Here is a 16072-nt window from a genome sequence, read left to right on the forward strand (position 1 = left end):
ATGTATATATACATATATATGTACTCTCTCTCTCTCTCTCTCTCTCTATATATATATATATATATATCAGGATATGACAGCTCTTCTACCAATTCCTGCAAAACATTTCTAGATAGATTCAAGTAGTTAGAATTGCAAAGGACTTAACATGTCTTCAAAATGACATGAGATATCCATTCTAGTATTTCAAACAGTGCTTGATTTCTTAGTTCAGCAGTCATTTATTAACCACATAAGAATCAAGAACCGCGGATGACCTTACAGGTACAAAAGTGGAGAAGTCATATTCATTGTCTCAAAGAGGTTTCTGTCACTGTGCATATTCTAGATATCCCTCCCCAACTTTGGGGAAGGATTTCAAACTAAGAAAAAATGGAATGTCTCTGGATCTTAAGTTTCTGGATCTGTTTCTATTTTGTCATTCAGATTTACTGAAATCCCACCAAGACGTCCTGTCAGCACAACCAGCAGCAGTGCCAACCCCCTCCCAAGTGCCTCCCAAAGTGTCCCACCCCTGAAGGTCCCCCCAAGTGTCCCCCCAAGTGCCCAGACCCCTGCCCACCTCCAGCCTCTTCCTGCTGTGGCCCCAGCTGTGGGCATTGCTGAAGCTCCAGGGCTGGGGGCTGCTGCCTGAGCCGCCACAGGCCCCGCAGGTCCCACCGCCGCAGACACCACAACCCTGACTGCTGCAGCCAGGCCTCGGGGGGCTCCGGGTGCTGCGGAGGGGGGAGCGGTCAGTCCTCTGGAGGCTGCTGCTGCTGAAGTGGACCCTGAGCTAAGAAGTGCAGTTTTCTGTGCAGCACACTGCTGAGGACCTTGTCTTTCTCCTCCTTCACTTGCTTCTGGGTCTGAGATGTCCAGCAGAACACTCTGAACCTGCAAAGACAGTGCATCCTCCCTGGGGTCCAGAAACTCAAATCCTATCTTGAATCCCCATCCATGGCCTTAGAATCCATCTCTGTGTCTACCCTCACATCCTCAGTAGATAGCCCTTAAGTCACTTGTTGTGGTATTTTCTTACAGTGTGTTCTCTGATGTAAAACAATAAGACTGGAGTTTGAGCAGCATTTTTGTCTTGAGTTGCCATTGTTCTCCCCTACCCTGTCCTCTGCTGCCAGTGGCCTTGAACCTCAGTGGCCAGAGGGGCACTCTGGCCTAAAATGGGGTGAGTGATGGTGAGAGCATGAAAGACACAAATGCTCCTAACTCTGTTTTGTCCTATGTCATCTGGGCCCTGACGCAGCATTGATGGACCAAGTCTCAAATGCCTCTTTGTAAACATAAATTCTTGTTTTCCTGGCCACCTTCAAGGCCCTAACCTGGTCCCTCCATGTTCCTCCTCTTCTCTATACTCATTCTGCTACTCTTGACCCACATCACCAAGGCATTCTTCCTGCCACACACACACACACACACACACACACGATAGAAAAAGAAAAGAAAAAATGAATCAATAAATAAAAGAAAAATTAAACATGTTTTGAAAATCCATGTTTCCTATCCACCACTTCTGTAATCAGTTTGGTCTCAGGCACATTTGGGTGTGAAAATTGCTTCTGTACTAACCTCCCAGCAAATTCTGCTTCTTTCTTCCTCTTCCAGCTTCATTAAATCCTCTACACTTTTTTTCCCAAACACGTTCCCTATGCCACATTTATGAGCTTGTCACTTCACTTCTGAAAAACAGTGTTTTCTAGAGAATAATGCACATTCTTATGCATTACTATGCTTAAGGCTCAACAGAAAATATTTCCAACCTAATTTCTAAGGTTCACCATTCATGCTGCCTCATGAAACCTCATGCTCCTGCCACACTGAACAACTCACCCTTAACAAGGTATAACTTAAACTTGTACATCTTGATGCCTTTTAGTCTGGGAAGCAGATTATTGTCTGTAGTTCAGAGGTTACTATCTGTAGTCAGTGTCCAGAATATTTGTGTTCTCAATAAAGAGTAGCTTCTACTGTTATTTTATAAGTGCTTCTACTGCTACTAATGTTACTACTACTACTGCTGCTATTACTAGCAGCATTACCTGCTCTTTCCTCTATCTGAAGTACTCTTCAATTTCTTCTCCACCATCTGGATATTTTGGAGTTCTGTCCCTCCTTGAAGGCCCACCCAAAACACCATCCTTCTAGGAAGACTTACCTAGTCATCTAAGAGTTTCCTCAAGCAGGTGGATATTAAACAATCTGTCTCTACCCTCATATTGAGCAAGCTTAGCTTGTAGGATGTAATAAAAATATAATTTTTTTTATTATATATGACTGTCCTTAAAATTTTACCCAATGAGATGGTCTTCTGATTCATAGGTGATGCCTTGGGAAGGCTTAGTGACTTTATAGCTCTTCCCAAGCAATGTCATTTTTAAGTTGCAAACCTGGTTTCAGTTTGGAAATTAGAATATCCAGTCTGAGAAACAGTCAAAATACCACACTTGATTTAATGGCACATTTGTCCATGTCCCTGCTCCTGTGTGCTGGCTGATCACAGAAGGAAAAGGGAGCCTGGTCCTTCTACCCCTGTTTCACACCTGATATTTGTCCTTTTCTCCCAGTTCTCTAAATGCATTTACTGACCCCTGAATGAAGATTAGGGGAAAGGAATACAGTCTCACATGTGGGTGCAATTTTCTTCCAATATTGGATGCAACTAGATAGCAGAATCTAATTTTCTCCATTTGTACAACTTTTGAGATATTTATTCTTAGATATCTCATATTTTTCTTGCTATTAGATATAGTTCTATTTTTAAAATTACATTTTCTGTAAAGCATTATACTCCAATAAAGATGTGAAAGAAAATTAAAAAATTAAAATTACATTTTCTGAGTCTTGTGTAATATTTATGCTTTATAATATAACAGCACCAGTCAATAAATAATATGACAGCTTCAGTCAAGAAATATCTGTTCATGCCTAAATATAGAACCACAAATAATTTTAATCACTATATATGTATTTATACATGTCATAATTTATTATAGGTATTAATATGTTCCCAATTTCTCTTATTATAAATATCAGTTTATATCATTGTGTATTCAGATTTTCATATTTTGTGATAATATCTATAGAATAAAAGCCCTAGAATTGGAATTGCTTATTCAAAATGTATGTACATTCTAAATTTTAATTATTTTATTCATCAATAAATATTATCTGAATGAATGGACCACCAATTTGCCTTTCAGAATATAAGTAACACCTACTTATGTTCCATTTACAGTGGCTTTTTCCCTCCACATTTACTCTCGGTTTATAAAACTTAAATCTTTGCCTATTTAATATGAGTAAATGTATTTGTTAGGAGAAAATAAAAGATGCCTTTTTTCCTAGCTTTTTGTACACTTATTGGTCATATATAAATCTAACATTTTGTATTGCCTGTTCACCTCTTTTGTCTATTATTTTCATTGGGATATTTTCCTTATTAATTTGTAAAATATAGTTGCATATCAACTGTTTTAACTTATTCCTGGAATATGTGTTATAATTTTCCTCTCAATTGGTCATCTCCTTTTCAAATTTGCTTAAATGTTGCTCTTTTCCACATAAATAGTTTTATTTAGAAGTGGATAAACTTATCACATTTTCCTTTTATACCATGGTTTTGGGGACCACCAGCCATAAAAAAAACAACTATACTTTCTTTACTGCTTTGACTATGACTTAACAACGTATGTTACAAGAAAAGACTGATGGAAGAAAAAATAATCCATAAACATACTTGACACTGGTTCTGGTGCATAAAAGTAAAGTAGCACTCAGTATGAAGTTCAGGGTGATTCTAGAAAAATTAAACACTTTCAAAAATTTGTTAATTAGTTACTAGATTATAGTTGTACATAGTCAAAATAAATTGGAAAAGAAATTATTACAGTTATTTCTATAATTTTCCAATGTGGAGCATATTGCATTACTTTTGATTTGCCTTATAGTTGCATCTAGAACTCAGTCATGTTTGCTCCCAATCCCTTGATAACAGAAGACCTAGAAAGTAATCATTTGTTTAATAAAAAACGCTCTTTTGAATTGAACTCCATTGACATCGCAAAATCAAGGCAAGCAGACCAATCCTTATGAGGTTTCAAACCTGCTTATCACTCAGATCTAAGTCAGATTGATTGATGGTTTGGGTACCACATCTTTAGAGGCATGGACCATATGAATCCTCAGGCCAATTACTTTAAGTATCAGTGCTCTGCTCCTGAGTAAGACTTACCTATGTGAGCCAAATTGATACTATGACCACTCCCTTATAAGTAACAACCTGAGCAGGAAGACAAGAGTCATACTCAGGCAGCATAGGGCCAGACTTCTACAGGGTGATGTCTGCTAACCACATATGTCTGCATGCTCCAGGCCTTACACTGATGGACAAAGATATATGAGAAAACTATTTGTACACTCTAAAGTCCTATGCAAATATTGGCTTCATGCTTGACAAAAACATCTATTGATTGCCACAGCATGCATCTAAGAAGGTGATTAAGGAGAATGATGACGATAATGATGATAGCTTTTGGTTTGTGTGGAATGCGCAAGGCAAAGTTCTATGAGTTTTACATATGTCATCTTATTTAATATTCCTAACAAACTTATGAAGTAGAAGTTATTAAAATCACTATTTCACAGATAAGGAAACTAAGGCAGAGAAGTTAAACAATTTGCCCTAAGTTACTTAAACAGTAAGTGTCAGAGCTAGAATTCATGCTCAGGATGTCTGGCTCCAGAGCCACAATCCTAATTTCTAGGTAATTTTTCCAAGCTCGAGTTGATTTTAAGAAGTAAATATATTTTGGAATGTGAGCTACAAACAACACACATCTAATACATACACCACACTTAGAAAACAAATGCAGACATAGACAAACAGGCATACACAGATACACTCATTTCCAACAGCAAAGTGAAAAACCTTGGACGCATCAATATTTCTTTGTGCAAACAAAAGGGTCTGGAGCTCATGAATTAACATTGCAGGAGGAAGAAGAGTAAGGTTTGGGGGACCAAGCACCAAGGAAGAGAACTGAAAAGCAGGTACCACTAAGGATAATAAGGTGGCAGATGATAGGAGGAATTCACACCCACCCCTATTTCTATGTGACCATATTCCTAGCTGGGAGCAACTTCCCTAAGCTCTGTAGAGGGACGCAAGGAGGAGCTGCCAGTCATCTCCTGTCACAGGAGCCAAGTGGGTGGCCGGAGGCAGTCCTCTCCTGCCCAGGCCCTGTGTCACACCTGAGGGCAGAGCCCAAGGCCAGGATAAAAGGGCCTCGGGGCCCGAGCACCTCCATCCAATCCTCTCCTGAGCTGCTGACGGACAATGTGCTGCGTGTGCACTGGTGAGTGTCCACTGGGAATGGGATCAGGGCCTTCCACAGAGGATGTTCAGGCCAGAGGTGAGGGCAGGGGGGCAGGGCCTTGGGGGTGGTAAGGATAGGGGGAGCTAGAGAGGGAGAGAAAATCTAGAAGTCTGATGAAGGATGAGCTGTGAGGCAGGAGAAACCGTTTGTGTGTCTGTGCTATTAGGTCTATCTTTTTGAGTTTCTCAGATTTTAGGTAAGTCAAAACTTTCAGAAGGAAGATCTTACCTTGGAGAAATCAGCTGTTTCTTCCCCAAAGCCTGTACTAGGGTCATAGCGATTTTCAAACAGTGGAGACCAGAGCCAGCATATTTGGGGTTTGATAAACACAGAGATCCATGGGCCTCACCCTCACCAAGTGTCATTTAGTTGGTCAGGAGTGGTGCCTGGTCATCTGTATCAGAAGCTGAAACTCACCTGTTAAGACGTAAAAAATGGAAGAGGTTATGTTTTGTAAAGAGTGATAACTAAGCTTAGGTTCGCAAGACCAGAAAACCTAGGTTCACAACCCAGGTTGCCTTGATTAGGTTTGGGGCTCACTTCTCTATTTCTAAAATGATTTGGTAGCTCCATTTTATATATACATACATATAGATATACATATATACTTATACATATAGGTATTTATAGATATATACAAGCATATATATAGATAAATACAGATATAGATAGACAATATATAAACAGGATTGCAAAAGGTCAACATATGCACTGGTTAACCCATATATATATATATATATAAAATTATGAAAGTATATATGACATATGATCTGATAATAATATGTGTTTCTGGAAAGCTATCTGGGAAGTTCCTCCAGAAGGGAATTCTTATTTCTTCCTTAGCAAAGAACACTGCTGCTCTAAACTGGCTCCTGGACTGGACATTTTCAGAATTTTGAGTGGTGTAGAGTGAACTTGAGTCAGACTTTATGAAGGCCAATTTTGCCTTCTCCAATTATAAGACCCTGACTTTGGGCAAGTTTGTCAATATAGTTGCCCTCTGTGTCTTGCTCTGTTGAAAGAAGACAACCCATGTCCGTTTTATGAAAAGCTCCCAAGGTTCAATAAGATAGTGTGAAAGCATTTGAGAAACTATATTTTAGATATAATTTTTCCATGACTTACTTGAACAGGCTTTTAGAATGTAGGGAAAAGACAAGACGGTGAAAGTCAATAAAGGAGGTCTCCGTGTGCTGGGTTTGACTCTCCCTCAGCTCCTGAACCCCACCTACCAAGATGTCCTGCCAGCAGAACCAGCAGCAGTGCCAGTGCCCCCCCAAGTGCCCGTCCCCTCAATGCCCCCCAAAGTGTCCCCCAAAGTGCCCTCCAGCCTCTTCCTGCTGTGGGCCCAGCTGTGGGCACTGCTGCAGCTCCGGGGCTGGGGGCTGCTGTCTGAGCTGCCACAGGTCCCGCAGGTCCCACTGCTGCAGACACCACAGCCCTGACTGCTCCAGCCAGGCCTCGGGGGCCTCCGGGTGCTGCGGAGGGGGGAGCGGTCAGTCCTCTGGAGGCTGCTGCTGACGGGGACCCTGAGCCAAGAAGAGCTGACCTGGGGCCAGCAAATGGCCAACACGTCCTCCTCCTCCTCCTGCTCCTCCTGGGCTTACCTGAGAGGTCCCAGAGAAGTTTCTGAGCTCTGGGCTGGAGTGTCCCTCTGCCCTGGGATCCCCAAACCACAGACTCTAACTCACTCCCCAGCTAATCTCCTTGCAGTCTGCAGCCTCAAATAAAACAGTAAAGCAAGAAATCTGCTCAACATCTTGTTCTAGACACTTCCTTGCTTGCTTGTGCCCCAATATTCTTCTCACTGCTATCCATTCTCTTGCTGCCCGAGACCTTGGAAATCAAATATGTGCTAGATATATGGTTGGGACTAGGAGGAGGGGTGAGAAAAATGGCTCTACCTATTATTTACTCTGATACCATTTCCCAGATGAATACCATGCAGCTCTGCTTGAGCACACCTCCTGGTGTCTCTCATGAACAGTGCCTTGGACTTTGGGTTTTCTTCTGGGTCCAATGGCTCCTGGAACAAGACAGACTTGACAGATATGTATTCCATCCCTCCATTGATCTCCTCCTCCTTCCCTTTGTGATACTACCTCAACTCACCCCCACATTTCTTTTCTCCTTTAGCCAAAAAATTTGTTTAGAAAATTAAACATGAACTTTCTGCAAATAAACCAGGAATCTTAGTTAATTCTAACTAGAAACGTCCATACAGCCTGCCACAAAGGTCATAAAAATTAAAAATGCCTATAAAAGGAATCAGGGACTTTTTAAAAAGCAATCATTTCTCCCTTTTTTCTCCCTGAGTCCCAAGTCCAATTTTTCAGGTCAAATATTTCATCTCTATATTTTGTCAAGAAGTCTTGAATTTTCATCAATCTTCTTTTTTCAATTACAAATTTCACATGAGATTTAATCATTGTTAACTTTTAGTTTATTATGCCTCAGTAGTCTTATTATGAACTGGATAAATACCCAATACCTTGAATTTGTATTTTAATTCATTAAAAGACACAGGTGTCTGGTAGAGTAGACAGCAGGAACACATCACAGGAATAATGTGGTTCACATCCCACAACTGCTGCAATTAATATGACCTCAAGATGCCGCTATGTCTTAAGTCAGTCACTCAAGTTTCAAAGTCCAGTAAGGGATCTTCCAGAACACTGATCCTCAGCATGCACCTGCTCCTTGGCTGTTCCAGGAAACTAGAAGAGGGATGCATCCCCTTTGGATTCAGTAACAAGAGACATCCAATGCTATACATATTGGTGGATCCCCTCCAATAAAGTCAACTAGCATACTAAGTATGGAGTTGATTGGTGGCCAAAGGGACACATGACCACCATGTTATTTAAATTGAGATTCTCAAACAAAAGGATCCTATATTCCTGAGAAGTGTAAAGTTCCAGTTGAGACCAGGTGCACTCTAGGGTCATAGATTCTTTTTGTTATTAGTGAGATTTAGTAGATTTTCTTGAACAGAAGTTTCTGCATTTGTTGTATGCCCCCAGGACAATTTAAAGAGACTTTAACATTTTTTAAAAGTAATTTCCAACATTTATAGCTGTTTTGCGGGGGTAGAGTGTCCAAGCAGGTCTTCATGCTGTCACTATGGAAGTTTTCCTTTAGGGTCTTTTGTTTAATTTGGTTTAAGTTTTCTTTGAGGTTTAAAAAGACTGCATCTCAAGATTTTATGTATTTATAGATTTCTTCTATAATTTATTCTTTAAAAGTTATTTTATGAGGAGTGTGGACAACCTAACTTCTGAACACAGTTTTAATTCTTTTTCTCTAAATCTCAGGAGCTTTTTCTTTTCCTTCTTTAGATAGTGAGAGAAGAAGAAAAGAGACTGACCCCATTGATGAAGGAAAGTTTACTCTAAGCCCATCCTTTGTTGACAATTTCTTCTATTAAAATTGAAACCAAGTATTTAGACTCTATAGTCTCTGTTAACAAGCCAATCCTCATAACGTTATAGCCTTGTGTACAAGTCAGCATAATTGGTGGTTTGGCTACAGTCCTACCTGGAAGAAAAATCTAAGACCAGAAAATCTCTTAGCCCTTTTCCCTAGGAAAAAAAGAACAGGGATAAGTTCTGAAATAAGAAGTACCTGTGAGAGTCATAGGATAAATGTCCTGAACACTTCCTCTAAGCTAAATTCTTTGACACATTCTAAGCAAAATATCATAGTATGTAAGAATTGTAGTTGAGGTGTCCACAGTGTGACGCAGACAACCCCACCTCACTGTAAGTGTCTGAACTTGTCGTGGCTGAGCTCGTTTTCACCTGAAATTAATCAACTCAGGACATAACGTTTGGAAAGCATTCTGTAAATTGTTGTTTGGCAAATGTTGGTGAGAGGGATTTTTTTGAAACAGTAACAGGGAAGAGCAAAATCTGACCCCCATGTTGGATCTGTTTCTATGACTTTAACCTTTGCTTTTTGTTGCTTTTGTTATTATAATCATACATAAAGGCCTGCCTCAGGGAACCCTGCCCCTCTGCCTGAATGGTCAGCTCACAGGGAGACAATCTGACTCTGCCCACCTATGAATGGCTGCAGAAAAGAAGAAATTACCACATCCCCTCCCAGATGTCGGCCAAGCCAGGCAAAACTAATAGCATTTTTACTTTACTTCCTCACCTCCTCCCTCTGTTCTATAAAAAAAACTGGCATCCAGACCCCGATAAGATGGTTTTTTAGGGACCCTAGTCCACCATCTTCTCGGTCTGCCAGCTTTCCAAATTAAGTCACTATTCCTTGCCTCAACACCTTGTCTCCCAATTTCCTGGCCTGTAGTGCAGCGAGCAGAGTGAGCTTGGACTCAGTAACAAAACTAGTTATTAAACTGGTATGGCAGTGAACCATTGTACACCCTGAGAGGGGATAGAAGATGTATGAGACATAGCCCCATGCTTAAAATGTTTACAATCTCACATAAAAGAAATTGTCTGTGATAATGAATTGTATGTATGACAAGCAATAAATACTCTGAAGATTTTCTTGGTCAGGCATTGTCAGGGAGCCCATTACAGAGGAATGGGATTTAGACTGGTCTTTGGAAGATAGATTTTTCAAAGGCAAAGAGAAGAGGGGGAGGTATTCTCAGAAAAGGAACCAGAACAAAAAAAGAAAAAGAAAGACAGTAAGGAAGGAAGAAAGGGAGGGAGGAAAGGAAGGAAGGAAGGAAGGAAGGGAGGGAGGGAGGGAGGGAGGAAGGGAGAGAGAGAGAGAGAAAGAAAGAAGGAAGAAAGAAAGAAAGAAAGAAAGAAAGAAAGAAAGAAAGAAAAGAAAGAGGAAGGAAGGGAAGGGAAGGGAAGGGAAAGGAAAGGAAAGGAAAGGAAGAAAGAAAGAGGGGGAAGAGGGAGGGAGGGAGGAAGAGAGGGAAGGAGGGAGATGTCTATTGCTCAGAGAAATTGGGTCACAAATAGGGACTAGGAGTGAGAAGGGAATGGGTGATTCTCAGCGATGGGCTTCTGTTCCCACACCAGGCTGGATGCTAATGATAGTGGGAGCCACAGTGTTCAAAATAATATTGAAAACCAAGTTCCCCTAAAACCAAGTTCCTCTGCCGAGTTTATGATTAACATCTTTGTCCAAAACAATTTTTCCCTTTTCTCATCCAACTTCTGTTCGCCTCAAGATTGAGGAGCATCAAAGAAAAGGGGGCATTGATGCCGAGCAGGTCTCTGTGGGGGTCACGGGCACAGAGGCCTTTTTGTCTCCCATATCTTGTAGGCAAGACTCCAGCCTCCATGGCCTTCCCTGAGTTCCAAAGGGCAGATTCAAACAGTTGCTAATCAGGGGAGGAGCAGCGAAGAAACCACATGAGGCAAGATTAAAGGGACCAGAAAACCTCATCAAGATTAGGAGAACAGACCACCTGAGACCCTGCACATACCCTAATCTTGTCAGCAACTCCATCCTTTTGACACTTTGCAGAAGAAAGAAGAATGCAAGACTGTTACTGCCTTGATCCTTATCACGTACCTCTGACCACCACCCCTGACTATATAACCTCTCCCTATTCCCCAGTGAGGCGAGCACAGTTCTTGAAGCACTAACCTACTGTGTTCCCCCTTTGCCTGGCAAAGAAATAAAGCCACTCTTTCTTCCTCTTCCATAACTCTGTCTCCGTATTTCTGTTCAGCATCAGTGCACAGAGAGACAAGATTTTGGCAACACTATCGCTGTAATGTGGTACATTTAAGCTGACTATTTCCAGTCTCAGCCCATAACCAGAATTCACCTGCCTCTCTGTTTGCCTATCTTTCACTTACTGCCTTGTGTTAGATACCAACGTGTCTACATTATCTCTAGTGTGAAAACTTTGAAAAATAAGATGGGGCTCATATTCTTCTTGCATCCAGAATATAGTAGGTGCTGATAGCAAGCAGGGCCCTGTGGGGCTCCTGGACACAAAAGCCTTTCTTTGTCCCCTATTTCTTTGATTACAGGAAATAGGCTTCATTCAGCCTCCATGACCTTCCTTGAGTTCCAATGGACAGATTCAAGCAGTTGTTAATTAGGGAAGGGAGGGGATGTGAGACCAGGGAGAAACAAAGAGTCAAGAGAAACCATAGCGCAGACTTGGGGCAAGGTCCTGGCTCCCCATCAAGGGATACACACAAAGATATCTTTGAGCTGTTTTGCAGATACTAAAACCCCCTCCAGGTGGAAAAAGTTAACAGTTAACGATGGCATGCTGCCCACAAGCATGTAGACCCCAGACCAGTTAGAACGAGAAGGTTGATGATGCTGACTCCCACTTACCTCACCACCAACCGATCAGAAGAATGTCCACGAGCTGATCATGCCGTCTTTGAACCATTACTATAACACTCCTCACTACTCTCTCCAAGTGGGGACACACAGTTTTGAGGGCATTAGCCTGCTGTGGCCCCCTTTGCCTGGCAAAGTGATAAAGCTATTCTTTTCTACTTCACCCAAAACTCTCTCTCTGAGATTTAATTCAGTATCAGGGTACAGAGGCCAGATTTGGCTTCAGTGCTTATAGAAATCATAGAATCAAACTCATAAACACAACCTGAACCAGGAAGAGAGAAGGAGAATATTAACTTCCTGGGCTCCTGACCTGGAGCTGGTTGGACTTGCAAGTCTAGTTGAAGGACAGGACAGCTCCGGGGCCTCAAGCAGTCTCACTTTAGGGAATGGGCAAAGCTAGACGCTGATCTCCTCCATTGAAAACACCAATCCTGGTGGAGTCGATCCCCAGCACCATCCTACATGTGACGATATTTCATTGTGCTGAAAATGACTGGACCTAGAGACTCCTGTGGGCAATTATTATGAGGAGTGGTCTCAGGAACTGGAGAGGAAGCAGGGAAGCCTGGTTTCCCCGGGGCAGAGCCCCAGAAAGACTCTCTGGCCCTTACATAGGGGCAGCAGGGGTTGGGTAGCTATTAGTTGACCTCAAGGAAATGCATTTGTGATGTGTGAGGTCTAGGGGGCGTGGGTTTATGAGGTACAGGTCTGGGTGGGGTTAAAGAACACCTGGTAAACTGAGACCAGAGTTCCTTTGTCCTCTCACTAAGGCTTAGTGTGTGTGCAGCCTTTCTGAGGAGTAGTTCGGGTTGTTTCTGATGCCTGAGGGCAAGAAGAGTAAGTGAAGGAGGAAGAAGAGAGGGAGGAGGGAGGAGGAAGTGAGAAAAGATGGGTCTGAGCTCCAAGGTCCCATAAATCAGGTGCTCCTTCTCTAGGGTCCTGTTCTAATGGGTTCAGATGGGCTTCATACCATCCTCTCTGTTCCACTCACAAGGACCTTTCTCTCCCGTCATCCAAACTACATATCAAGGCTGTCTTCTCCTGGGAGCCTTCCCAGATGAAGCAGGTGAGCCCTGATAATCCTGTCCTGCTGGGTTTGGGGCTCCAACAGCTGCTCCTATTCTGGTCTTGACCTGTTTTCCACCCTGGCTAGGTACTTATCCCTCACCCCACATCCCAATCTTGCCTACTTTTGTCCTATATATGATTTGAAGCCTTTGAGGACTGCCCCTTTAATCAGAATATCCCTTGTAATTGCTCACCTTTTTCATTTATTTAACTGTTTCCTGAGTCCCTACTGGGTGTCAGACATCAGGGACACGGAGGCAGGCAAGACATTGTCCCTAAGATCAAGGAGTTTCTTCAGTTCCTTTTTTTTTTTTTTTTTTAACATCTTTATTGGAGTATAATTGCTTTACAATGGTGTGTTAGTTTCTGCTTTATAACAAAGTGAATCAGTTATACACATACATATGTTCCCATATCTCTTCCCTCTTGCATCTCCCTCCCTCCCACCCTCCCTACTTAGCTGTGCACATCGGCAGCAATTCTGAGATGGAAACATGCATAAGTGAGGGGCTATATTTAGATGAGAGTGTCCCCAATTTAAGCACAGACAACATGTGCCGATAAACATTTTCATGAAAGATGAAGAAAAACTTTTCACTCTGTGGAAAACTTTTCCATGAGATCCCTTGATGATGACATAAACAGTTCCCTTTTTGCATTTAAGAGATAGTGTTATGAGTGTTTTACTCTCCATACTATTTTCAGCCTGTTCTGTAAGATGACGTCCATCCACAGGATTCTCTGCACTGTTTATGTAACGGTATTATGTGAGGATGTGAACACAAGAAGTTGAGATCTGATCCACAAAACAAAAATGAGTGGGATTTTGTTTTCCTCCTGCTTTCTGTTCTCCCCAAACACGAAGTCTATTCTAATGGCACTTAGATTGTTTCATTCGGCAAATATTAATGTGCATCTTCTTTATGTCAGGGACAGTATCAGGCTCTAGGAATGCAGAATTGATAAAGATAAGGTCCCTGTCATCAAGGAACTGTTTAATAGAGGAGATAGGACAGGAATTTAGGTCACCTTGACCATGAGCAGCTTTAAAGGCTGTGAGAGGCTGTTGCCAAAAAAATCTTGGCTCTCTGTGCACTGATGCCTAACAGAAATAAAGCCACAGAGATTTTGGAGGATAAGAGAGATGGCTTTATTCCTCTGCCAGGCAGAAGGGAAGACACAGCAGGCTAGTGCCTCAAGAAGTGTGCCCCTCCCCCACCCCATTCAGGGAATTAGAGATTTTATATGCGGGGTTTGCAGTCCGGGGTATATGATAAGGATCAAAGTAGTGAAGGTCTTGCATTCTTTTTCTCCTTGCATTATTTCAAAACAGTCATAGCTGGCATCAGGTGGCCTGGTAATTGGGTCCGTTTGTCTCTGGTTTATTGGCCTGTGACCTTCTTTGTGAAATGCAAAAGCTACAGTGGGTGATTGTTGCAAGAGGGACCAGGGAATGTAAACACCAGGACCAGGATGTAATTTACATAAAGTTAGGGAGTGATAGGCCCAGGATGTAATTTACATAGTGTCAGGGAGTGGTAGGTTAGCTTTGTGAAGTACAAATCTAGTTACAGACACTACAGATTAGTAACAGTGAAAATAAAACAAGGAGTGATTAACTTTTTTTATTGCAACAAGGCATCTACAAAGTTCATCCTCCAGAGGATGGAGGACTTGGATGTGGCTGGGAGACCAGGCAAGTCTCCATGAAGGCGATGGCATTGAGCTGGATGATGAAAGTCATGGGTGATGGGTGGGGGGTGGACAAGAAGGGTCCTCCTCAGACTTGCATGGTATTGACTTTGATCCTCCCCCTCCAGTCCTGGATAGAACTGTCATATCCCCATTTAGCCCCCCAGGGATGTCATCTAGACTTGGTCAGTGTACCCACCTCCACTCAGGCCAATCTGAAGGCCCCAGCCTTTTTTTGGTCACTCACTCACATGGGGATCCCTTTGACTCACATCCAGCTGCCTGTAGCTGAGGAATCCAGCCCTGGGAATTGTGGAACATCTGGATAATCTGCTCCATGGTTGCCCTCCAGTAACATGTAGGCTGGAGGCTTTATTTGCGTAGGTGTAAAAGGCCTCTTCCTTCCCAGCCCCACAGGCCTCCAGACTCCTTCGGGATAAGTTGTCCACACGTCTTCCTCTGGGGTGAGGCTGCATCTGGGTGGGTATACGCGTGGATATCTCTGACTCAGAGGCTGCTAAGGCAGCCCCATTTCCTCCTCTTGCTTTTTTCCCAGGGAGTAGATACTCCAGGTAGGAGAGGTCTGGGGCAGGGAGAAGGGAAGCGAAATGGATCCCTTTGAAAGACCCCAAATGATGTAACATGGGAGAAAGCCACAGAAGCTAGAGGGCCAGAGAAGCAGAGAAGGTATATGCAGGCTTAGGAACTTCAGGGCAAAATAAGACCAAGTGAAGAAAGGGTAGAGACTCGGACCTCCTTTACACTTGACCATGGTGGACATTGGCCTGGGAAAAGTGAACTATCAGCTCAACTAGGTTGCAGTTTTTGTTTTTCTTATTTAAGAAAAAAAGTAAGTTATTATGGTTATTGGTGGGTGGGACCCCTGGGAGTTCCCACCATGATTTGCTCCCCTTTCAAATCCATTTTCCCCTCCTGGGGTGGATTTTAGCAGGTAGTAAATGCTAGGCTCCCATGACAGCTCCAGCTCATGCAGCAGAGAAACAAACACTCAAGGCACCTGGGTCCCTGATCTAACCGAATGTTCTTTTTCCTTCCAGCTTCCACGGGCTAGCCAGGCGATGTCACAGCAGAAGCAGCAATCTCAGGAGACTCCAAGTGCTCTCAGATGCCCCCCTCCCCAAGGCCCAAATCCTTCCCTGGTTTCCTGCTCCGCTCCTTGAGCTCCCTGTACAGGAGGCTGTAGTTCTGTTTCCCGAAGGGCCTGGCATCAGAGCCCGGCAGGCTCTTGGAGGGCTCGCCGGAAGCCCCACTGCCTCAGGGGTGGCACAACCTACCACATCAAAGAGGAGGAGTGTTAAGGAGTATTAAGGTGACTGGCCCAGAAGAGGGAGCACGAGGACAGCTGCTCTGGCCCCACCCGGGTCTCCGGCACTCATTCACTGGAAGCTCAGGCCCCTCCCTCTCATTTGCGCTGGGAAACACCTCCTGGCGCCCCTGCACTTAGGAGGCCAGAACTCTGCTAAGCTGTACTTCCGTATCTGTCCTCCACCCACCCCTTCAGCTCAGCACCAACACAACCGCTTTGGAGCTGCGGCTGCTGTGAACACTTGAGGTTTCTGCTCAGACGTGCTGAGAGTTCTGCAGGTGGAGGCTGCCCTTCCTTTCCTCCTAAGAGAGTT

General features: G+C 43.1%; 1 protein-coding gene across 1 annotated transcript; it reads left to right on the forward strand.

Moving 5' to 3' along the window:
- The first annotated feature begins 15184 nt into the window (after positions 1-15184).
- Positions 15185-15833, forward strand: LCE6A (late cornified envelope 6A). Its single transcript, XM_036842650.1, is given in 2 exon segments — positions 15185-15282; positions 15491-15833. A coding segment is annotated over 1 exon segment (240 nt). The 5' UTR covers positions 15185-15282; positions 15491-15511; the 3' UTR covers positions 15752-15833.
- Positions 15834-16072: the final 239 nt, after the last annotated feature.

This window comes from Balaenoptera musculus, chromosome 1 (genome assembly GCF_009873245.2).
Source record: "Balaenoptera musculus isolate JJ_BM4_2016_0621 chromosome 1, mBalMus1.pri.v3, whole genome shotgun sequence".
In the NCBI taxonomy this organism is placed as follows: domain Eukaryota; kingdom Metazoa; phylum Chordata; class Mammalia; order Artiodactyla; family Balaenopteridae; genus Balaenoptera; species Balaenoptera musculus.